The 25,273-nt window shown below is 37.5% G+C and overlaps 1 protein-coding gene and 1 non-coding gene across 5 annotated transcripts in view; one reads left to right on the top strand and one right to left on the bottom strand.

Moving 5' to 3' along the window:
* Positions 1–24,045, bottom strand: part of TRIP11 (thyroid hormone receptor interactor 11) — a 64,203-nt gene extending 40,158 nt beyond the window's left edge. For 2 of the 4 annotated variants that reach the window (XM_024736304.1, XM_024736303.1), the window contains exons 1-9: positions 23,506–24,045; positions 19,376–19,437; positions 14,361–14,471; positions 11,122–11,400; positions 9,146–9,214; positions 7,115–7,280; positions 5,121–5,486; positions 2,337–2,377; positions 1,677–1,763 (exon numbers count right to left, since the gene is read on the bottom strand). In XM_024736304.1, coding sequence (XP_024592072.1) covers positions 1,677–1,763; positions 2,337–2,377; positions 5,121–5,486; positions 7,115–7,280; positions 9,146–9,214; positions 11,122–11,400; positions 14,361–14,471; positions 19,376–19,437; positions 23,506–23,644 — 1,320 coding nt within the window. In that variant the 5' untranslated portion in view covers positions 23,645–24,045. The remainder of the gene's footprint in view (positions 1–1,676; positions 1,764–2,336; positions 2,378–5,120; positions 5,487–7,114; positions 7,281–9,145; positions 9,215–11,121; positions 11,401–14,360; positions 14,472–19,375; positions 19,438–23,505) is intronic. The other 2 variants (XM_024736305.1, XM_024736306.1) reach the window with 2 other exon arrangements.
* On the top strand, positions 6,090–6,162 carry TRNAR-CCU (transfer RNA arginine (anticodon CCU)). The gene has a single exon. It is a non-coding gene; the product is annotated as a tRNA-Arg (tRNA).
* Positions 24,046–25,273: the final 1,228 nt, after the last annotated feature.

Here is a 25,273-nt window from a genome sequence, read left to right as displayed (position 1 = left end):
CTGGTGGTGCAGTGGTTAAGAATCGGCCTGCCAATACAGGGGACACGGGTTCAATCCCTGATCCGGGAAGATCCCACATGCCATGGAGCAACTAAGCCTGTGCACCACAACTACTGAGCCTGTGCTCTTGAGCCCACAAGCCGCAACTACTGAGTGCAAGAGTCACAACTACTGAAGCCTGAGCACCTACAGCCCGTGCTCCGCAACAAGAGAAGCCACCGCAATGAGAAGCCCGTGCACGGCAACCAAGAGTAGCCCCCGCTCGCCACAACTAGAGAAAGCCCGTGCACAGCAACAAAGACCCAACGCAGGCAAATAAATAAATAAATAAATAAAATAAAATATTTTTTAAAAAAAAGAATGCACATGACCTTGCAGGTATTTTTGGCATTCTTAACCAGTGAGCAGACCCATAGCAGACACAATTCAAGCAAGAGTCGCAATGGATTACCTAATATCAAAAGAAAGGAGAAACAGCTAATCGGGAATAGCTACAGAATCCAAAATTATCATGAGGAGGTTACAGGCCCTATCAGAATACATGCAGAGATTTGCAAACTACACTCAGACCAGTTAGAGAAAGGAATAACTGAATGAGCAGAATGCAGTCGAAGCAGAAAAGAACAGAGGAAATGTATCATATAGCAATTTAAAAATGACTGGGAGACACTACTGGCATTTAGTGGGTAGAAAAAGTGGGGCAAGGAACCTACAATGCAGAGGACACAACTAAGAATTCTCCCACCTGAGTGCCAATAGTGCCCCTTTGAGAAACACTGCCTCTATACTAATGTGCAAGGATACTGAAAATGTAATATTAAGGTATGTATGAACAGTATATATAGTATGCTAATATTTGTAGCTTTTAAAGATATTTATATATATAAAATCATATATGCATAGATATAGTCTGGAAAGATACACAAGAAACTGGTAAGCAAGAACACGTCTGAGGAAGAGACCAACCAACAGAAGTGTGAAGGATACTATATTTGTACTGTCTGAAGTTTTTCAGGATGTATTACTGAATATATACATCAGGAAATATGTGTTACTTTTTTAAAAATTAAGATTTTAAATTGAGTTGAGACACTGGCCTGTAATAATAATAAATAACACCAGCTTACAACTGTTCTATATTTAAGAAGCTGCCTTAACCAAGGACTTACCCCCTAAATGGTACAAACATAAAAATACCTCTCCCCATTCCCAACATTGCATTACAGAATCTTATTCCATCCTTGCTACTAGTATACATATTTCTACCACTGAGAATGTCCCTCTTTACCTCTCACCATTAAGAAATTCCTGTCCGTCACACCAGACATATTCTGGGGCATATTAAGTAGTGCATAGTTACTACAGTATGCCACTCCAGACTCCCGACCCACCTGTGTATGTTGCTGCTGATAGGACCTCATCTGAAACCAAAACAGAGCCATTACCTATCTTTTCTGCTCATATCTGTACGACTACTGGCTTATCTTTAAACGTAAACTCTGCCCAGCCTCTCATACTCTGAACCTTGCCCAAGTACTTCAACCTGGCCTGACCAGCATCAATGAGATCAGCTTTATCCTCAGGACTCTCAAGAACTAAATACTCCATTTTGATATAAACTGGCCCTTAGCTATGACCTACAATTTTAATTCTGCCCCCATATTTATTGCACCCACCTTTTCTTGATTCAGTAATGAATTCTCTTTTTCTAAAACTTGGACATGCGTTTTAAGTTTCAGATTGTCTTCAGCAAGATTGTTATCCTATAAAAATGTTAAAACACTGTGTTTTCAAATAACAAGAAATTTAAAGTTTACAAAAAAGCAGGCAAGCTATACAATTATGCATTTCTACTCTTCAGTGACATATAAAAATTATAAGCATAAAACACTGGACCATCTAAAAACAGTCATTTTATAGACATTCTTAAAGAGGATTTCTTTATTATATTTGAAAAAATATGTAAATATATTTACAAAATGTAATCATTTAAAAAATAAAAAAGAAACTCCTTGAATTCTTTAAGGGAAATCAAAATGCATTCCTCACTTTGGTAGAGGATCTGCTTCCACTGTCTACACATACGTATCATTTGTCAAATTAATCTTCAAAGAAATATACTTGCACTTTTCAATTATGTACTTTTAAAATTATGTCAATTTATGATGCAAAAAGATTCTGTTACTAATCAGCAAGCATAAAATTACTAAGATGAAAGTTCCTTGGATAAGTTCACATGAATTGTAAAAAACACAAAATAAGTAATTATAAATAACCAAAATCCTTTTTCTTGGTAAACCGAAGACAAAAGCTTTCTCTCTTAAAAATTAGTTTACCTGGTTTAAATTACTCAGTCTCTTTATTTCATTTTCAGCATCTGTAAAAACAACAATGGATCTGACATTAAAATTCTTTAAAATAACTTAGTAATTATCTCCTATACTAAATTCACAAATGAAATCCAATTAAAATGTTATTTATAAGCATAATTAGCAAGCCCTAACAGTGAAATGTATTTTTGCTATTTTGTATTTCTATTTTGACTATACCGAAGAAGTTATAATATAAATGTCAGTCAGAAACTATGTTAAAATCCAATTCTATGGACTAGTATAAGAAAGAATTTATAACTGTATTCTGGATGAGTCATAAGTTCTTGCCTGGATAAAAACATTAACAACAACTGCATTTCAAAATGAGCTGATTAGTCTGTGTATCAGGAAATAGTGTAAGGACTAAGATTAGAAAAAAGAAAAAACAATGTATATTATACCACAATATGTTATACCACATATTGGTATGTTACACCACAATATGCTATATGTATGTTATACCACAATAATAAAATAATCTCTCAATTTTCTAAAGTGACTTAGACATGACTACTAATAAAAAGACCATTCAATCTGGTATTAGAGATAGATCCACAAATAGAAGTAGTTCTAGAAGAACACAAAGACAAAATACCATGAGTTCAGCTGAAGTAATTCATTCAATGTTCACTCAAGAAATATGGAGCATTTACTATGATGTGAGTTGCTAAACAAGATGGAAAAATTTAGTCCATGCTTGCTCTCAAGAAGCTTACAATTTAGAGGGGAAGATGAAAAAGGAAACACATGAGAACAGTACAGTGGGATACAGGGAGCACAGGTGCTACCAGAGCAAAAGGGCCAAACAACTCATCCAGACTAGGAGGGCCGGGGGAGTGGGGTGAATGGGGTCAGAGAAGCAGCAGTGCTAGGTACCTCCCGATGGATGCAACACCTCTATTGAATCTTAATATACTAAGAGTTAGTGGGGGGAAAAAACAGAGACACTCCACACAGAAAAAGCAACAAATGCAAAGGCAACAGAGCTTAGAGACAACATTGCTGGCTTTAAGGAGCTATAGAGAAAGTTCAACATGGCTAAAGCTTAGAATGTTAGGAAAATGGGAAGAGTTGAAACTGCAGAGGTAGACAGAGACCAGATCATGAAAGACACCTTATGTCCAACTAAGGTGTTTAGACTGTATCCTGAAGTTCACAGGGAGCCACAAAGTACTAAAATCAGGGAAGTGACCTGCTTTACATTTCTGAAAAATCATTCTGGCTGCAGAAAGAAAACGTACTGATTGAAGAAGGAATCATGGACACCAGAGAATAATAGGTAACACTCTTATAATGCTTATTATGGGCTAGACACTGTTCTAGAGAGAACTTCGCAGCTAGCAACTCATAAAATCCTACTACTACAACCACGAATGAGATAGTGTTATTATCGCAACCATAGAGATGAAAAACCCAAAGTACAGGGATGTTAATTAACTGTCCAAGGTCAGTTAGTTAGTGCTGGAGCTGGATTCCAACCTAGTCATGTTCTTAACCACTATACTATTCTGCTCTACTAAGAGACTGTTATAGTTAAACAGGCAAAAAGAAATTATAATTGGCTGAAGTTATTCAGTGGCAGTGGAAATGGAGAAAAGGGGAAGGACTAGGGCACCAGGTTTGTTTTTAAAGCAAATAAACTCATATGGATCACCCAATATATTAAGAAAATAAATTTATTTTGAGAAGAACAGAGCTACTCTGAAGTCAAATGACAAAGTCGTCCAGAACCCCACCACACAGCCTTCCCTTTGTCTTCATGACAGTCCCAAGACTGAGGCACCTATGAGAAACCCTAGAGCTCCTCTGGGACACAATCCTGAAATAGCACTGAACCAGAGAGAAGTCAAGGAAATAGAACCTATAGGACTTGCAAGGTGATAACTTCAAGTTTTCAGTTTTGGGAGAGTGGTAAATGCTACCAATCACCAAGGTAGGGAAAGGAAGAGGGGAGGAAGAGGGTCACTCTACTTTGAGCCTAACTCTGAATTTACTCCAGGTCAGGAGCTCACGATAAACAACTAAGTAAGGAACACAGAAGGGGCAGGCAGGGGGTATCACAAGCACATAAGGGCTAGAAACCTCTAGAGCAGGAATGAGTTCATAAAGTGAAAGTTCATATTGTGAGAAGAGGACAGAGTGAAAAATAAAATGCATCTTTTCAGTGGAAGAGCTCCCATTATGTTTTCCTGGCATAAATAAATACTGGTGTTAGGTCCATTTCATTCAATATTTATTTTTTGTAAGCTAGAACACTGGTACAGTAACTAAACATCATCTTGAGCATAGTAAGTGGTGGAAGACCTACGGCTCTTATTATTCTTAGGTCTGCTTAGGTACAGATCATTTTGAAAGGTAATATAGACTTTTGAAGAAGACAGACTGCATTCTCTAACTGGAGGGTCTGGGCCCTAATGAGTTACAAGAAGTACTTGGTAGCCTCCTCCCAACAAATGTTTACATAAACATTTCTCAGAAATCTACATAGCCTCCTAAATCAATGAGTTCCATGTAAATACTTAAAGGATGAAGAAGGGAGGCTGAAAGAAACCTAGCCAATTCTTAACCCTTTTAGTAGAAATATCCTATTTATGATCTATTAATTATGGCACTGAATCCAAAGCAAGCAATTCTATTCAAATTCCACATAGTCATTTCCATAGTGTTCGATTATTCAATTGTTTGTCTCTGAAAACAACTAGTATGAAATGAAACACCAATCAGAAATAAGTTCCAAACATTTTATACCAGACAGTGCTTGTTGCAATCTGAACACTTCTTCTTCTACTGAAGAACTGTGTGGAAGAATTATTTCCTTTTCTGTCACAGTATCACTTTGCTTCGCAGCATAAGGTTGCAATTTACTACATTCCAGTTTCAAGCTTTCACATTCTTCAAGTAATTGTCTGTTTTCCACACTTAGTCGTTTTTGTTCCTTCTTCAAAACACCTCTGTCATTTTCTGCAGAAGATAATTTTTTATTTATGCCTTTTATTTTATTCTCAAGTTCTTCAATTTTTTTTGTAGACTCTACTTTTTCAGCTTGTAGAACTTGAATAGTTTTTTGCATCTCATGGATTTTAGAGTGATCAGTTACTGCAATTCCTGAGCCACCTAGAACATAAACATAAAATCAGGGACACATCAAATGTCAAGTACCAAGAGACAAATAGCCTGCTGTATACAACTGAAGATTTAACAGACTTCAGAACTTGGAAGGCTTAAAAAGAAAAGCTAAAATAACAGTGAGATAAAACTACTCATTAGAGTGTCCAAAATCCGGACACTAACACCACCAAATGCTGGTAAAGAGGTGGTGCAACAGGAACTTTCATTCACTGCTGGTGGGAATGCAAAATGATACAGCCAGTTTGGAAGAGTTTAATGATTTCTTTCAAAATTAACAAATATGATACTCTTATCATATGATCCAGCAATCATACTGCTTAGTATTTACCCAAAGGAGCAGGAAACAAATCCACACAAAAACCTGAACAAGAATGTTTATAGCAGCTTTATTCATAATTGCCCAAACTTGGAAACAACTGAGATGTCCTTCAGTAGGTGAATGGATAAAAAAACTGTGGCACATCCAAACAATGGAATATTATTCAGCGCTTAAAAAGAAATGAGCTATCAAGCCATGAAAAAACATGGAGGAAGTGTACACCTGAAACTTATATAATATTGTACATCAACTACACCTCAATAGGGACTTCCCTGGTGGTCCAGTGGGTAAGACTCTGTGCTCCTAATGCAGGGAGCCCAGGTTCGATCCCTGGTTGGGGAACTAGATCCCACATGCATGCTGCAACTAAGAAGCCCACATGCCGCAACTAAGGAGTCCACATGCTGCAACAAAGATCCCGTGTGTGCAACTAAGCTAAAATAAATAAATATTAAAAAAAAAGACTACACCTCAATAAAAAATAAATTAAAAAAAAAACATGGAGGAAACTTGAATGCATATTACTAAGTGAAAGAAGTCCATCTGAAAAGGCTACATACTATATGGTTCCAACTACATGACAATTTTGGAAAAGGCAAAACAATGAAGATAATAAAAAGATCAGTGGTTTTAAGGGTGGGATGGGGGGAATGAATAGGCAGAGCACAGAGGGTTTTTTCGGGTAGTGAAAATATTCTGTATGATATTATGATGATATACATTTGTCCAAATCCATAGAAAGTACAACACTAAACGTAAACTCTGAGATAAATATGGACTTTGGGTGACTATGATGTGCCTTGGTAAAAAAAAATGTACTATTCTGAGGAGTGACGTAGATAGTGGGGCAGGCTATGCACGTGGGGGAATGGGGTATAAGGGAGATCTCTGTACCTCCTCAATTTTGTTATAAATTTAAAACTGCTCTAAAAAAATAAAGTCTTTTTTTAAAAAAAGTTAAATTACCGTAATACACAAAGCATTTTTAAATAAATAGTTAAGGAAAGATATTACTTGAATCAAATACTAAGAAGCCTTTGTATCTGAGTTTGAAATAAAGTAAAAACACACCAAACAATGCAAAGAGATCTCTGTATTATAACTATTTACCACAAAGGTAAAAGGACTTTTCCATTTTTGCAGAATCTTGACAATAGTGGTGCTGCTGTAAATTTCTGGCAGATGAGCAGAACCAGTCATTTACTCATTCCTTAGAACTTTGACCAAGTTTACATCAGCTAAGTCTATCATTTAATTATGTCATTTAATATACTAAACTAACAAAATTAATAACCTTCTTGTAACAGATTTTCCAGTTCTTCAATCCGTTCTTCATAGTCACTTAATTCTTCTCGATGCCGACGAGTTATTTCTGTCAATTTCTGTTGATGTGCATTCTGCAATACTGACATTTCATGCTGATGGTTGTCAATTTCCTGACTTCGGTTCTGTTTAAGTTCCTTAAAAAATAAAAACGAAGTTAACCATATTTAAAATAAATGAATTTAACTAAACTATTTCATTGTTGTCCAAAAGTCCATATTATTAAAAATAATTCTCTGAACATGCTCAGGCTGAAAAAATTTAAATACAGGCCCCAAATCTGGACAATTCTAAAAGACCCCACCCTTTCCTTTCTTGGGCCTTAAAAGCAATTTTTCTGCTTTTAATGAAGGAACACCAGCAATAAACAACTGAAACAAAATGCAAGCAAAAATATCTTTTTCTCTTTAGTATCTGTGACCATGAACTTCTGCTAATGACATATTCCACCAATATCAGTGTCTACCTTCTGGCCAATTTGTTCCTGTTGTCCTATTATACCTATCTTTTTGCTCAGTCTTTCCTTCTCTCAGTTTTGATAGGACCCCTAAACTGTCAACCAAGGTGTCTCGCTACCCAAGTTGAGACCACTATCTCTCTCCTAGGAACCTGGATATTCAGCTGCGTCTTTCAAAGAGGGAAACTGGTCAGACCAGAAGCATTATAATAGCTGCACCCTGGAGAGCCTATCCACTGTGTCCCACTACCTAGATCTCTGATGCTGGTCTAATTTCTACCCTTCCTGAGGCCAAAATGCTCAATTTTTCCTTCAATCCTCTGGACAGAGTACCTGGCTCCTTCTAATAAACCCTCTTATGCTTTACTTAGCCAGAGACTGTTTTTGTTGCTTGTAGCCAAGAATCCTAATCAATAAATTAGCTTCTATTTCCTGAGAAGAGAAGTAAAGTTATTCTTTAGTCCTACACACTTACTTATGTGCCAGTACTTGACAAGGAAGTTTACATTTAAACCTCAAAAACAATCCTACAAGAGAGGTATTATGATATCTACTTCACTGATGATAAACAGAAGCTTGTAAAGGTTAAGTAACTCGCCCAAAGCAGCACAGCTGGTAACTAGTACAGCCAGGATTCAAAGCCAGGTCTGAATGAGGAACCCATCCACACTGGTATTGTAATAAAAATAAAACCAAAAACCAAAAAATTCTATACATAACAATAATTTACATACTAAAAACAATTCACTGCCATGCTAAGTATATGTAACTGAGACTTCTCTGGAAGGAAATAACTGACACAAACTAGCAAAATTCCACCATGAAGTGAAAATAATTGTTTACAATAAATAATATTAACATTGTATTTTGTCAGTATCCTTTAACCCTAACCCTTGAAATTTCAGTGACCCTAGAATTGTTTTAATAAAGACTGTTTTACGAGATACAATAGAAGATAGAAACTTATGAAATATAAACTACCTAATAAATATTCAAAACCAAATGATTTTGGAAAGAGAGATATTATTATATACTTAAGGTGCCATAAAAAATGGAGAAGATATAAAAACAGCAAAAAAAATGAATATCATAATCTATAAAATACTTTTATAACTGAGCCTTTTATTAATTTAGGCTTATACTTTTTTAAAATTTATTTATTTAATTTATTTATTTTTGGCTGTGTTGGGTCTTTGTTGCTGCACGTGGGCTTTCTCTAGTTGCGGCGAGTGGGGGCTACTCTTTGTTGAGGTGCGCAGGCTTCTCACTGCAGTGGCTTCTCTTGTTGCGGAGCACGGGCTCTAGGCGCATGGGCTTCAGTAGTTGTGGCTCGAGGGCTCTAGAGCCCAGGCTCAGCAGTTGTGGCACACGGGCTTAGTTGCTCTGTGGCATGTGGGATCTTCCCGGACCAGGGCCCGAACCTGTGTCCCCTGCACTGGCAGGCGGATTCCTAACCACTGCACCACCAGGGAAACCCCTAGGCTTATACTTTTAATAAGCAAATTTTAGATGTATAACAGCCACTGTTCCAACAATCCACCTTACCTTAATGATATTTTGTAGTTTGCAGATTTCACTTTGATCAGAGCTATCTGATCCTTGTGCTTTAGAAGTCTAGATCAGAAAAACACAATTAGAAAATAGTTGTATTGATTTTCTTATAAAAGAGAAAGTCAGTGAGCTATTTGTAATGAGGTGGATAGACCTAGAATCTGTCATACAGAGTGAAGTAAGTCAGAAAGAGAAGGACAAATACCGTATGCTAACACATATATCTGGAATTTAAGAAAATAAAAATGTCATGAAGAACCTAGGGGTAAGACAGGAATAAATACACAGACCTACTAGAGAATGGACTTGAGGATATGGGGAGGGGGAAGGGTAAGCTGTGACAAAGCGAGAGAGTGGCATGGACATATATACACTACCAAACGTAAAATAGCTAGTGGGAAGCAGCCGCATAGCACAGGGCATAGCACAGGGAGGTCAGCTCGGTGCTTTGTGACCACCTAGAGGGGTGGGATAGGGAGGGTGGGAGGGAGGGAGACGCAAGAGGGAAGAGATATGGGAACATATGTAAAGTATAACTGATTCACTTTGCTATAAAGCAGAAACTAACACACCATTGTAAAGCAATTATACTCCAATAAAGATATAAAAAAAAAAGAGAAAGTCAGAAACTAACTTTATTAGAAGATACTTTTTTTAAAAAGGGGCATTTGCACAGGGAATACAGCCAATATTTTATAATAACTTTAAACAGAGTGTAATCTATAAAAATACTGAATCACTGTGTTGTACACCTGAAACTATTATAAATCAACTATACTTCAATTAACAAAAATTTAAAAAACAAGTAAGAAAAAATGGGGGGCATTTATTTCCCAGACAAATTCTTATTAAAGAATGCCAAACACCTTTTAAAGAACCTAGTCCAACAGTGACTAATACACAATAAATACAACATACCATTCAAGAGTTCGTTAACTAATTAGGAAAGACAATACTTCTACAAAATAAGAAGGAAAACACCACAGAATATTTTTCTTGGCTCAACAAGAAGGGAGATCTTTTTTTTTTTGCGGTACACGGGCCTCTCACTGTTGTGGCCTTTCCCGTTGTGGAGCACAGGCTCCGGACGTGCAGGCTCAGCGGCCATGACTCACGGGCCCAGCCGCTCTGCGGAATGTGGGATATTCCCGGACCGGGACACGAACCCGCGTCCCCTGCATCGGCAGGCGGACTCTCAACCACTGCGCCACCAGGGAAGCCCAGGAGGTCATTTTAATTGGGAGGATTTCTCCTTTACACAACAAGATTACACTCACAAAAAGATAGAAAATAATCTCTTTACTTATGTACTTTATTTTTCTCCACACTGATGGAATAAAGTCTATATGAACAATGTTCCAGTTTATTTCAGGTCTCGTGTGTATTGGCAACCTCAGTAATAAATAAAATCTGATAAAGAAGACAAAAAAGGGATCCTTGGAAGAAAGTTTACAGCCCAAAATAGGAAGGACTTAATTTCTATTCTAATGTGTGAGAAACAACACATAATAGTTTATGTGTTTTATAATACCAATTATCAGATATTTCATTTTACATATAATTAATGCAAAGAAGAACCTCAGACAACATCTAAGCAAGTAGTTTCAAATCTGGTGTCTTGGTTCCACCAGAGAAGTCTCAGGGACTCCAGGGGAAGAGGTGCTGGTTCAACCACAACAACTCCATTTTTGTCTCCTTTAAGTGCTGGACTTGTAGCTTTTAATTTTATTTTAAAGCATGGTTCTTTGCTTTAAATTTTTTGGAAATTTCTTCCAAGTATTGTACAGAAGGGGAAACTGAGGCTGAGAGAGAAAGATGACCTGACTAAAACCATTTAAAAAGTCACTGGCTGAATCAGAATATAGGTTTCTGACTTCCTAGTCCAGGGTTCTTTCTGATACCAAAACTTCTACACACAGCATCGTTACTTTTACTCACAGTTTTCAAAAATTCATGAAAATTCTACCTACCTGAGCAATATGCCTCCAATGGCCAACTTCGGACTCAAGTCTTGAAACTTCATTTGACAATCTGTTTATTTCTCGTTGTGATGAAATGATGTCACCAAAATCCATGTCATCATCGTGGAACGCTGAAGCATGATGACTTAAACCATAACCGAATGAAGGAGATGCAGCAGTTGCTGGTACACCACCAGCTCCTGAAATCACTGACTGAGCAGCTGACTGTAGCTTCAGCAACTGATCCTGCAGCGCAATCTGTCTTGCTTTAAGATGGCTGATTTCTACCTATATTTATAATCCATATTTTAGAGAAGGTACTTCAAAATAACCATACTGACCCTTTTATATTATATTCATAATGTTAAAAGTTATAATAGTTTAAGATTACCCAACGACAGTACTCTATCAACTGAATCCAAGTTGTCTATAACACCCCAGCATAACATTTTTATTTCAAAACCATGATTACCATAGAGCATACATAATGTTCTGATTAATATGAGCAACAGAATTCCACTCTTACATTAACTAAAGCAATAAAATGCTCAGTTAAACATCAGTTTACCACCTTCTACATATCAGGTAGTATAGTATATGCAATTTCTTAGGGTTCTGTTTGTGATTATCAAGCCTCAAGAGATGAGAAAATAAAAGCTGCAACAGTCTATGCACTGTAAGCTTCCTTAGAACACCTGCTGGAAGAGTCTTTGGTAACTGATTATGTATGGCTGGATTTAGGCTTAAAATGCACCATGAATCAGGTAACTCTGTACTGGTCTACACAACACAGCTAGAAGGAAGCTTTGATTTATTAATCCGATCTTCACAGTAAGCCTATGATTAATAGCCCATTAGTCTTAGAAGGAAATCATGCACTGAAAGAGGCCTTGGCTTTAGCCTTGGCAAAGAAAGGCCAGTGAAAACCTGACTCTATTCAGGGAGACAACAGTATAAAAACCGTGAAACCCCGAGTAGAGTTTTGACTGAAGGCTTGCAATACCAAGTCAATGTCCAAAAGAAGTTATAAAAATAGGACTTACCATAATGCCACATCCATTCCAAGTAAAAGATTACTCAAAACATAAAAGCAAGCTAGAGAAAACTGAAATAAGCTTTCTGTAAAATACTCAAGCTAGTCCAAAAGACAACCTGCCACAACGGAGGAAAATTTGATACTGAGGAGACAGTCAGCAAGTAACAGTATTTCTAATGTCAAGCAATTAAACCAACAAAAACCAAATACAATTATGTTAAATGTCATAGTAAACAGACATTTTTTCGTATCAGAGCCCCTTCTCTAATGGAGATGTATAATAATGTACAAATTTTATTTTCCCATAAATGACATGAGGCAAATTGCATCTTTGGGCAATATGAACATCACAACGAGGGCAACAAATAGATTCAGAAAATAGCAGATCTAAAGTATATATTATCTTTCATTCTAGTAAAAAGTACTGAAATCAACAATTCTTTTCAAATGTAGCTATAATGCAAAGAAAGTTCTCATTATACAACATTTATATCAAGTTGTAAAGTTAAAAAGTACAAACTCTACTAACAAAGACGTATTCCTAAACTTGAATTCTTAATTTGCCCTCTAATATCCATAGTGAAGTAGAAAATAAAATGCCAGATTATTCCACAGCAGTTTTTTCAACTAGGATGTAAGCATCAGAATCAGCTATGAGGTTTTCGAAAAATACCAATACCAGAGCCCCTTCCCAGTATGCTAAATCAGAATCTCCTAGAGGACCTAACAATGTGTATTTTTTATGATTCAGCTGTAAACCCCTGGGTGATTCAGCTACTGCTCTATTGGAGTATCTGTAAATCAGTGCTGCTCAAAGTGTGGTCTGTGGACCAATGCCATGAATGTTTGCTACCAGTCCATGACAAGATAAGTAAAGAAACTGAAAGAGTAAGGCTTAAACACTTTTAAAGCAAGTTGACAGGGGCTTCCCAGGTGACGCAGTGGTTAAGAATCCACCTGCCAAGGCAGGAGACACAGGCTCCAGCCCTGTGAGCCACAACTACTGAAGCCCGTGCACCTAGAACCCATACTCCCAACAAAAGAAGCCACCGCAATGAGAAGCTCGTGCACCTCAACAAAGAGTAGCCCCCGCTCGCCGCAACCAGAGAAAAGCCCGCGCGCAGCAACGAAGACCCAACGCAGCCAAAAATAAACAAATAAATGAAGTTTTAAAAAAATAAAGCAAGTTGACAGAGTAATTTTACATCTTTTGAATCTTTACACAAAAAAAGTGGGCTTTTAACTTTAATTTGAACTTGTAACTGTGCTTTTTTACATTCATTTTATTTTTGTAGTAATTCATTTTTATTGTATTTTATGAAATCAATTCCAAACAGATTGGAAATTTAAGTTCTTCTTTAAATGTTTATATTTATCTTCAATGTGGTTCTTAGTATGTCACTAAAAGAACTTGAAATCAATGCATCTAAATTTTAAAAACCCAAATATAAAGTGATGGTAGAAATGAACATTTAATCAACAAACTGAAGAACACCCCAGTGATCTGGATAATTAAACAAGAAATTCTGTGGCTCAATTCCACAGAATCATTTACTGAATTCCACTTACATACTAAACACTAAAGAGAATTCAACGACAGAATGAAACATTAGGGACATAGTCTATTATTTTAAGGATTTGTAGTAACACTGGTTAAATTATATAATATTATCAAAACTGAAAAGGAAAGACAAGTTACCTCCAAAATAACCATTTCTATCAAACTAAAGGGGGAAAAATTATAGAACAGTATAAGTCAACTATAAAATACCTAATATTCTGTTTTTCCATGGAAAATCAAGTAAACACTAATAAGCATATGTTAACACTTGTAGTTAAAATCTTTTTTTTTAAAGAAATGTTATTAACAATCACAATGATTTAAAACAAATTTAGGTAAATAGATGAGAAATAAGTTTCATAAAATCAGAAATTGTAAGTAGCAAATGCCTGAAGATATTGTACACAAAGACTTTGCTTCTTTTGGAAAGTAGAAATTAAACTCCACAAAGGTTAGTTTATGTAATATAAACGTAAAAGCTTTCAGAGTTCTTGTTAAATTAGTGATATACTGAGTTGGAAATTACTAATTTCAACACCCTTTTGATATTTTCATGGATCTAAACAGAGCTTGATTTATATCATAACTCTTAGAAACCATCCTAAATACATTACAGTGAAGTAAACATGAAGTAACTGTAATAACCTTTACCTCTTTCTGTTGCAGTTGATTTCGATAACTCATAGACTGCTGCTTTATTTGAAGCTCTGATGCTTCATGCTTCTCTTCCAGATCAGTACAAAGTTTTTTGAGTCTCTCATTCTAGAAGCAACGAAAAAAGTGTTTTCAACAAAAAGACTAAAAGTAAAACATGTTAGTAACAGTTATGTGCAGGGCATTATGAAAAACATATTGCTTCATGCACAAAAAAGATGTACTATAGTAGGTCTCAGAATTCTGACCTTTAAACCACAATTTCCATTAAAGTTACAAGTGCAATAAGCATGTTTATAGAGACTATGCATAATTCTGAACCAAAGTTTTTTAAAAATCTTGATCAGTTTGATTTTCTGCTAAGAAAAACTCACTGATCAGTGTTTCCCCCATCTTTGTACACCCAGTGTCTAGCATACAGTAGGCAATACATGTCTGGTAAATAAATGACCTAGAGTACATGCTCAAACTTTTGTTTTCTCCCTGAACAGTAGAAGTTTTTTAAAGAAACCTTTTTTTAAAAAGACTTATGGCTGAAGTATAGGTAGGAGGCCAAAAACTGACATTACTTGTCTGACTGAACCCTAGGCTCCTGAGTGAGGCACCTCTGAAAAATCCATTTTAAAAACCACTAATAGAACTCAGTTTGGAAAACTACAGTTAGAAGTACAAAAAATACTCTAAATATAATTCAATGAATCTAGACATCACAGTCTTTTGTTTTAAGATGCTGGAAAAAATTACTTAAATTTTATGTACCTAAATATTAAATTATGTTAACCTAATATCATCCTTTGACATTTGAATGAATAAGGGTATAATGGAGCAAGAGAAATGGACACTAAAACTTTCTGCAAAAAGGAATTTACAAATTATTACAGATAATAATGTACTAAGAATTCTACTAATGTATCTGCAAGCAGAGTTTAACAATGATAACTGATAATAAGGAGATTCATGGTGGGAAAGAAAGCTCCCGCTAGAAGGTGAAGACTTTTTCACTTTCAGGATGTCATCTGTTTTCTTCTTAGATTCTAGGAATTTCTTACATCAACATATGGGAAAATTATGATCCAGGGAGATTAAATGAATTCCCAGAGAAAATCAATGGTGTAAAATAAAGGAAAAATTATCACACACACAAACCCTAGTTTTGGGAGTCTATCTCCAGAAATCTAACAGACCTTGGTTATCTTGCAGAAATATGAATAAGAAACAGGATCAATGGTCACACAACTAATTACCTTCTAATGTACTGGCTGCATTTGCACGATTTTCTGTGAGCTGTTCACATGAAAATACCATACATAACTGAAGCAAGAGAATATACTAAAGTCAAAACCTAGTCATAAAGTCCACTCTAGGCTTTTTCACATAAAAATACCTAAGGCTATTTGTTTAACTCTGATGAATAACTAGAACTGGAAAACTTTCAATTTGGCCAATAACTAATTGGTTGTCATTCCTCATCTCCCTAGTCATGTAAGAGTCAGGTTGATAAAGCATATGAAGGACAGGTTCTCTTCATGTGGCTGACCGAAAACATGCCAGGAGTTGTCCGTGGTCATATTTTCTATTATATGAAATATGAAGCAGAGGGGGCTGGTCTGAAAGGAAAAAAGAATAAACACACACAAAGAACAGAGAGGAATAAAAATGAGACAGATGGATTCCTGATGGCATCCAGCTCCGGTTGAAGCCCTTTCCTAAAGACTGGCTAAAACTTATGCCTTGGAATCCATGAGATACTCATATCCTTAAATTATTCCATTGTGCTTAACCCTTGTTATATCATCAAGGTCTACTGGAACCAATTTTAGTTTGTGAGTTTCTTTTTTGAGTAGTATTAAGGACTGATATTTAAAACATTTATTCTTTCTTAGTAGTCTTCCAACAAACAAAGAGAAAATACACTTAAAAAAAAAAGATTAAAACTCATTCTATCTTGCAATTACCATAAGGGCACACTGGGCCCTTTTACAATATAAATCTAAGAATAATCATGAGGTCACAATGATCTTGTTTTTTCTGTATCTTGAAACGTTTTGCTATTTTATCATCCTAAGAATTAATCATTAATCATCAATTATTTACAACTATGTTAAAAAAAAGACTTAAGAAAACAGAAGAACTGATGGAATCACCTAGAAGAATGATGCAACAGTGAAATAAACCAGTTTTCTGACTGCATTACCCGAAGTACTGCATTATCTTTTAAAAAGGAAAAAGCCAATCTGGAGACACCATCTTTGCAGTGGTTTTTTTTGTTTGTTTGTTTTGGGGGGAGTTTTTTTTTTTTCACTTTCATTGAACACAATTGAAAATTCAGAATTTTCACTTTTCAACAGAGAAGAAAACTGACAGAGGAAAATATTCCACAATTAGACAACTGAGAAGATAAATGCAAAGAGACAGAAGACAGCATTAGACTCTAGAGTCTAATGGTTACGGTGAAAATGAATGTAGGAGCAAAATCTCAGACAAGTCTTCGAATAACAATATCCTAGAAGGATTTCTCAAACTCAAGAACTGAGGAGTGAACAACATATTTCTAAGAGCAAAAAGGAAATATGGTGTTCTCATGAAGTTAGTCATTCTATAAGAAAAGATTTTATCTCACAATATTTTGTGACAAAAACCTGAACCATTCATGCCACTTTACTAAATGGATATGTAACAGTATTCTTTCATTATACATATTTGTACACCAGCATTTACTTGATACAGTCCCTACATGGACAAATGCTGAAGGCAGGTGTATACACAGGTGACTAGGAGGAAACAGATGACATAAAAATGAAAAAACTCAGTGGACTGATCACTCTAATTGGTATTTATAAATCTAAGAATAAAAATGCTTTGTAATTATGGAGCAAACAGCCATGCATTTAACAAAATCATAAGCCATCGAAGTTTTCGTAAGTATTGGTTTTAATGACACAAGTCAGGAAGAAGAACCAGAAGTAATAATAGGTTAAAATCTATTAGAGATGTAATTGAAATCTGGAATCAGTATTCACAAGATACATTCCAGTTCACAAAAAGAGTTAATAAGCAGTTAACTGCATTCAAAGAACATTGCCTATTCTGAGCATATATGCTTTCAAAAGCAGAAACACATGGAATAAAAGTCTGAATTTGCTATATATAAGTTCTTATTAAAATTTGTAATAAAGTTTTTCACTATCACTTTATTCTTACTTCTGTAAATTTTTTATAAAATAACTTAAAACAAAAAAATTAAAAGTACATTGGATCGAGATGGTAAATGTGAAGACTTTTTCTTGGCACAGATGGTTAAATTAACTTAGATTGGTTGCCATTAGTTGCAACTGAGGAAACTTAACTAGTTAAGTCAATTTCAAATATTAACATCTGTAATCAAATCTAATTTCCTCTAGAAAACATACTGCCCTCTGTCCATACTAAAACTTTCTAAATAAATAGAATTTTCTATTGTAATCTCCTAGTGGTTTCAATCATATGTTCACTCTCTCCTATTGCAGTCACATAAGGCATTACCTTTATGAAGTGCTTATGTGCTGATAGAAGGCAAGAACCATGTATAGTCAAAATCACCTTAGAAAATAAAGTCCTTGGAAAGTCCAATAGTCTGTTTTCCTCTAGTATTGGGTTGGCCAAAAAGTTTGTTCGGGAACCCAAACAAACTTTTTGGCCAACCCAGTATTTGAATAGCTCTCCGTACTCTGAATAAGCACCAAGCAAGGAAGCTGGCTTTCATTTGGGGATGTGTTATACCAAAAATAAATATTTTTGAACACTAGAACCATACTTGCCACAGTCCAAAGATAAAATTAGGAGAGAGACTAGAGTTGAAATCAACAGAGGGACAGAAGATTTCTATCTCTCTTCTCAACCTCAGTACAGAGCAGTCATTCATTAAGCAGGTTAACCCCATTTGCTTCCCCCCCCCCCCAAATGTATACTGGCAAATTTAGCTTAATTAATAGCATTACACACATCTCTGCCATCTAATTTTCCTGGGTGGGCCCATCCTGAGTGCTTTCTCAAGGATTTCTCTAGGGACTATAGGGACTATTTCCTATCTCAGCCTTACAGAGAAAGAAGTTATTACATTCATCTGTCACTGAAGTATCTACTAATTAGGTAATTACAGCTAAGGTCTCTTAAGTGCCACCAAATTGCCATCTTCTATTGAGGCAGAATACTTCAATAGGCCCTCTTGAGAGATCCCTCTGCTTTCAAATTCTACAATCTGACCTTGATAATCTAGACCAGAGCTCAGTCAGAAAGTATTTTCTTATATTTAAATTCCATTTTCTCTTTTATGGGCTTAGCAAGGGAAAACATGCTTACCACAGTCCTCTAAGAATACTGTTTGCTGAAATACTATTAAGTGTTCCCTCGCTGTTCTTATCCAAAGGCTAAACAGTTGGGTGTCTTCAGTACTTTACAACAGATGCCACTTTAAAACCTTTCATTTTCTTTACGGCTTTCCTTTGAACCCTTTCCAACATTTCCTCATCCCTATTAAGTACAATGTCCAGAGCTAGTTACCATGAGGCACTGACTAATAATGAAAAAAATGGTAAAATTAATTTGCTATTCCTATATTCTACATTCTCTGTATACAAATATCACATTTTTTTAATGTTAGGGGATTAAAAAGCTCTAGATTAAACAGAATTGCATTCTTCACATTATACTTAAATAAATGTACTACTGCAGTTTAGCATACTAATAAAACATAGTAAATCCTTGATAATGATAAACTTGCCAATGTTATTTTCTAAATTTGGCAGATTTCCTTCTTCCAGCATTCAGAAGCAGCGGTGGAAATGTTTAATAGCAAAGTGCAGTAACATGTAAATATATTCTTCATCAAATGAAGATGACAGGGCTTAAAAAAAAGAAACTAAGATAAAGGGAAAGAGAGAAAAAGTGCATTAAAAAGAGAGGACTGAAATAAAGTATGAATAACTTTCATGGCTTCAAAAAAGAAAAAAATCTAAATCTTTACGTTTCCTTACCTCTGATCTTAAGATTGTATGAATGGCTTCAACTTCCTTTCTCCTAGCATTAGGTAATTCTGCTACAAAAGAAACAGCATATACTGAATATATACTCAGTCAACACCATGTGAAGTAAACAGGCATTTTAAGGAAAGTATATTTCACTGAGCTTTAAACAGCATGGTATGCTGATCTAAGAACAAATTCAGAAGACAAACATCACTTGATTGTTATCACAACTTTCTACTGTCACAAATGTTCTTTACCGTCATGTAAGTCATTCTTTGCCTATCTTCTATACCCTAGAGCATCTACCTTTACCCCATGGAAGTGTTCATTAAAATTTTGCTCTGGGGCTTCCCTGGTGGCGCAGTGGTTAAGAATCAGCCTGCCAATGCAGGGGACACGGGTTCGAGCCCCGGTCTGGGAAGATCCCACATGCCGCAGAGCAACTAAGCCCGTGTGCCACAGCTACTGAGCCTGCGCTCTAGAGCCCGCGAGCCACAACTATTGAAAAAGTGAGCCTAGAGCCCGTTCTCTGCAACAAGAGAAGCCACCGCAATGAGAAACCCGCGCTCACCGCAACTAGAGAAAGCCAGCGCACAGCAACGAAAACCCAAAGCAGCCAAAAATAAAATAAATTAAAAATTTTGTTATGGAAAACTAATCTCTCTCTGTTGGCTTAGTATAAATTTTGAAGAAACTTACGCATCTGGAGTTTTAAGGGCATATTTCTTTTTTTTTTCTTGGTTTGGCCATGCCGTGCGGCTTGTGGGATCTTAGTTCCCCGACCAGGGACTGAACCCAGGCCCTCGGCAATGAAAGCGCCAAGTGCTAACCACTGGACCACCACGGAATTCCCAAGGATGTATTTCTCTTATGAAACTGGGGTTTAGAAGGCCTTTTTCTGCTCCCAATACTACCAAAAAATTAATGACCTACAAACAAAGAATAAAAATGCAGCAAAAGAACACTTATTTCAAGTAACGTGGACACAAGTTATTTAAAACGTGAATGAGCTCAGTCTTGTTTTGTACATTTTCATTTAAAAGGAAAGTCAAAGGCCCACAGTACCAAAATGGCACAGCTGATGGTGCCAGATAATCATCATCCACAGAGTTAGATTTCTTTTCTAAGTATTAGTATTTTTCATTACTCACAGCCCTTTAATACTATAAAAATAATTTCTCTGAATTAGTTTAAATCAAAAGAAAATACAAGTGGCTTCCAATAAATAACAGTGACAAACCCACACTTCTTGTTTTGAAAATCATCAGGTGGGGATGCTTGGGTGGTTGTTTATACATCTTGCTTGAAACTCTGACAGGATTGTCTAATTGCTATTCAGAAGGGAACAAATTATAATCTAATCTGTTTAGGAAGGTCATCGTTAGAAGCAGCAGTTGTTTCAAAGAGGGATTAAAAAAAAAAGTCATGAAGACGTTTCCCCCCAGAGCCTCCCCCACAAAATCCTGGTCTTTTTAAGAATAAATGGGAGATGTTATGCGGACCAAAAAAGTTTTCCTCAATGAGGGAAAACAAAAATAACAACTATCATTTATTGATGCTTACTACTTGTTAGGCACAGTGCCATGCATTTTACACTCATGATTTCATTTAATCCTCCCAACTTCACGATAGGTATAATTATCCCTATTTAACAGATAAGAACACTCTGCTTTTTAAAGGTTAAGTATTTAATAATTTTCCAAAGATCCCACAATTTGTAACACATGGAAGTGGAATTTCAATCCATGTCTGATTTAAAAGCCCAAGCTCCTAAATCAATATAGTGTTTGGTAAAATAGCAACTTTCTGATATTGTAAAGATGGATAATTTTCAAGTTGTATCAACAGTGCTATTTTGGAACGGTTCTTGTTCACTGCTGGCACAGGGTAAACACTCAATAAATACTTGTTGAATGAATAAATGAACTGCACTCTGACCCTATTTTTAAATGAGTCACAATCAATAAATTGGATGTTAAGCAAGTCCTATTTTAATGCAAAGGGAAAACAATAAAAGCAGATTTTTAATCACTCAGCAAATTTTTTATTGAGCATCTACTATGTACCAAGGAAGGGACCACATACTGGTAATATAAGGATAAATAAAATAGAGCTGTCAGAGAGAGATCCACAAAGTTCTGTTAGACACAACTCAGCCTGCCATGGAGTTAGAATGGTTTCACCAGGTACCTGACATGTGAGTAGGGTCATACAGGAAAAACTGTTTTCCAGGCAAAGGAGGGTAGTGGAGGAAGTAGAAAGGAAGGGCTTTCCATGCAAAGGCCTGGAGCTGTGTAGGTACCTCACAACGTTGCCTGTGCCGAAGCTCTGGGTGTAAGCATGCTTGTGTATATGAATGTGCATATATGTGTCTATTGGGAGAAAAGGGGAGAGAACAAGAGGTAAGACTGGAAGAGGTAGGTTGAACCCAGATAGGATAGGTTTCTGGTCTCCCAAAATTGAGAGGCTTGGATTTTATCCTGTAAGTAACAGAGTCAAGAGATTTTAAAGCACATTTGTTTTTAGAAAAGTAATTGGCAACACAACAGGAAATGGACTAACATAATGTAAGGAGAAACAAGTGACAGGACATGAAAAAGAAATAGTGTGTGGGAGAGATAATGGGGATCTGAAGTAAGGAAGTAGGAATAATAAGGAAAGGACAAATACAAACAACTCAGGTACAGGATGAACAAGATTTGGTGACTAATTGGAAGTAGGAGAAAAAAAAGAAAGAGGCAAAACAAAGTGACAAAGATTTCCAAGTTTAGAATGGGTAGATGGTGAAACCATTAAAATTAAGAATACAGGAGCACATTTGGTGGGAAGAACAAACTGAATTCTACCTTAAGCCTGTAGGACATCCAAGTTGGAGGCGGGGTGCCTATTTTCTAGCTTAGGGTCAAAGGAATAGTCAACTGTTTTCCCCTATCTAGGAAACAAGGACAGACTAGGCATTTCCCATGTTATCTAGCCCTTCTCTGCTTCTGACTGCCCTCAGGGTCACATGAGCCTTTCCTGAACACAGGAAGAATCCCTTTAACTCCCATCCCCAACCTGTCCCACCTGATATACCCCCAAGCAGTTAAATGGATTTCGGCAGCTCCCCAATCTTCCTCCCTTCTAAGTAGACCCCACAGAAATTCTAAATATAGATACTATTTTTCTAAATCAAACCACCGTTCTCTATTTCAACCAAATAAACACGAAAACTCAGTTAAATCAGTATTGAAAAATTAAACCAGAATTCTAATTTATTTACAACAAACAAACTGCCAAAGAAACTGCTCTCATCCAAAAGACCACCCATTATCTCTCTGGAGGCAGACCCACAATGAAATTTAAAAAGTCTCTTGATCTAAATACTACTTGCTGAAAGAAATATCAAGAAATCAAAGGGGTAATTAACTTAATCAACGATTACCATGTAACTCTGGGTCACTATTCATTAGTAAAACAAAATGAGGACTTCAAAAATGAGTGAAGGTTGCTAAGGGTACCCAAAGAACAGGGTTATCTTACTTGTTCTACTGTAGAAATATGGTGGTGGGGGGGGGGGGGGCAGTGGGCAATTAGGCACAAAAGTACCCTTTCAGCTGGAACGCTGTAATGTGTCACCAGAATAAGCAAAACTGTAAAATAATAGGAAAACCATACCCATGTTTCACTAACAATATATTCAAGTGAGAAAGAGTAAGAGTCACTAAATATCTTAATTATGAGTTACTTCAATTGTTAACGAAAATCGAAGAAAGAAAACCCCAAAAAAGTGACGTGTCATACACAAATAATTTTTTAAACTGTGTCAGTATAAAGGAAGAGGATCAAAATCAGTTCCGCCCCCAAGTTAAGGGCAAAGGAAGAGGTGGGCGTGGATGAACCAAACAAAAATAAACTCTACGTGACGTAGGGGCAGTTTCTACAGCTCTGAACTATCCTGGGTACTCAAAGGAGAAGAACCAGAACTCTTCCCCCACCCCGCGACCCGAATGGTCTCTCACTAGAGAAAATCGGTTAAGAGGCAAAAGGAGTGACACTCCTCTGGACCTGTCTGCGTCTCGTGACAGATGGACTTGGGGACCAAACGGACGCTCCCAGGGTCCCAGTAAATCCCTCCCTCCCATTGCCCCAGCGGTTACCTTCCACATCCTCCGTGCCCTCCATCAGCATATCCTTCGTAAAGTTTGAAATCTGGCCAGTGAGGGAAGCCAGGCTGCCCCCGACTTGACCCAGGGACTGGCCCAAGCCGGAGCCGAGGCCCCCAAGCCAGGACGACATCGCTGCGGGTTAGAGAACAACCTGCTCCGCTCCGAGAAAGGCGGCCAGCGTCGTCGGACGACCCCGCCAAATGTCTTTGAACCGCTGTCTCCGGGGGACTGGTCCAAATCACAACACTCAGGATTTGATAAGACAGGGGTTCCTGGACAACGCCGGCTTCGGAGACCCCCACCAACCGCCGGGCTCTGACTAGAAACGCAGAGGCCTGGCCTGGGACTTTACCAGGGGCCCAATTCCAGTGACATGGGCACCCCCGCGGGGCCTCCGCTCATTCTCACGACTTTCCACAGTCCGGGTTAGGCCACTTCTTCCTCTGCTTTAGTGACTTTCCCCAGTTCCGTTGGCAACTCCTGCCAACTCAACGCCAGCAGCCATGACACCCACCTTGAACGCGGCAATGGACCATAGAGAGGCGCCGCGATGGCGTAGAAAGGCCCTGCGGAGCTGCCGGACGTCTCCTTGGCGCAAGGGAGAATGGGATCTCGGAGGACCAAGTGCGGCCGCGGTGGCCGCTGCCTCCAGCCCAGGACAAGGTTGTCTTCCACGTAGCCTGCCCGCTTTGGCAGCAGGTGGAAGAGCGACCGGAACCTGCTGCCACGCTGCGCTTTCGGCCGACCGCGGCTGGATTTCAGGTAGAGCCGACCCTCGGTGGGTGCCCCCCAAAGCCGGCGTGGCCTGGGAAGGGAACCCCGTTGACTCTTACTCTGTTGGTGAAACCTGAGTGCTTTAATTCTGACTACACTCGCGAAGGCAGCGGTGCGAGGAGACTGGGCGGAGACCCTCCACCGGACAGGAAGTGGACTTTACATAACTTATCACACGTATACAGTAACGATTATTCTACACCCTGTCCAGGGCGGCTCTGTGCCCGGCACTACGGTGTTAACTAAGGATACACAAAAGGGATGGGTTGCAAATTCAAGTGTCCAGGCAGCAAACATACTTACATAGATTATCTTCATAACGGAAATGTTCTCTGCTGGCTTTCCAGCTCACAGTTGATACCCTGCCTTCTTTAATATACGAAGAGCTTTATTCATGAAGCCGACCTAACCCATGAAGTTGAAAAAACAGACAATCTCTTTTCAAAATAACTTTTTAGACGACAGTATGCCAACTTAATACAGAAGGAAAGCTCTTCTAATGTGAACTCTCCTAAGGTATTGGTGGCACTAGCCCTGCAAGGCCCCACCCCTCCCACGGCCCTCAGTTACACAAGTTGGTGCGCACACCTGTGTCCTGAATTGCTTGGTTTTCTCCCTAAAGGAAAATAAGTCACGTGACTTACAGGCATTTGCTGCAGTGGTATGTGGCCACACACTACCTGGCCAGAGAGACTGCCACAGTTTTTACTTTGAAAAGAGCAGGACAGGTCTGCAGGTCTTTTAAGCATAGCACCAAATATACTAGCATCTTTCTCTTCGATTTTATTCACAGCAGGGGCCGCCACAGATTTCATTTCATTTCATTTGTGAATGGAACATTGGGAATGCCTCCAGTATTTGAACTCTGATGGCACCTAGGAATAGTAGCCCTCCCAGAAATCTGAATGCTTTTCAAATAAAATTTGCATCTCGTTCTGGAAGTTTTTATTAAATGTTTTCCATGTAGTTTTTTGAAAGGCATCAT

This window comes from Neophocaena asiaeorientalis, unplaced genomic scaffold (assembly GCF_003031525.2).
Source record: "Neophocaena asiaeorientalis asiaeorientalis breed wild unplaced genomic scaffold, Neophocaena_asiaeorientalis_V1.1 scaffold152, whole genome shotgun sequence".
NCBI lineage: Eukaryota > Metazoa > Chordata > Mammalia > Artiodactyla > Phocoenidae > Neophocaena > Neophocaena asiaeorientalis.
This window is presented reverse-complemented; position numbering and strand designations above follow the sequence as displayed.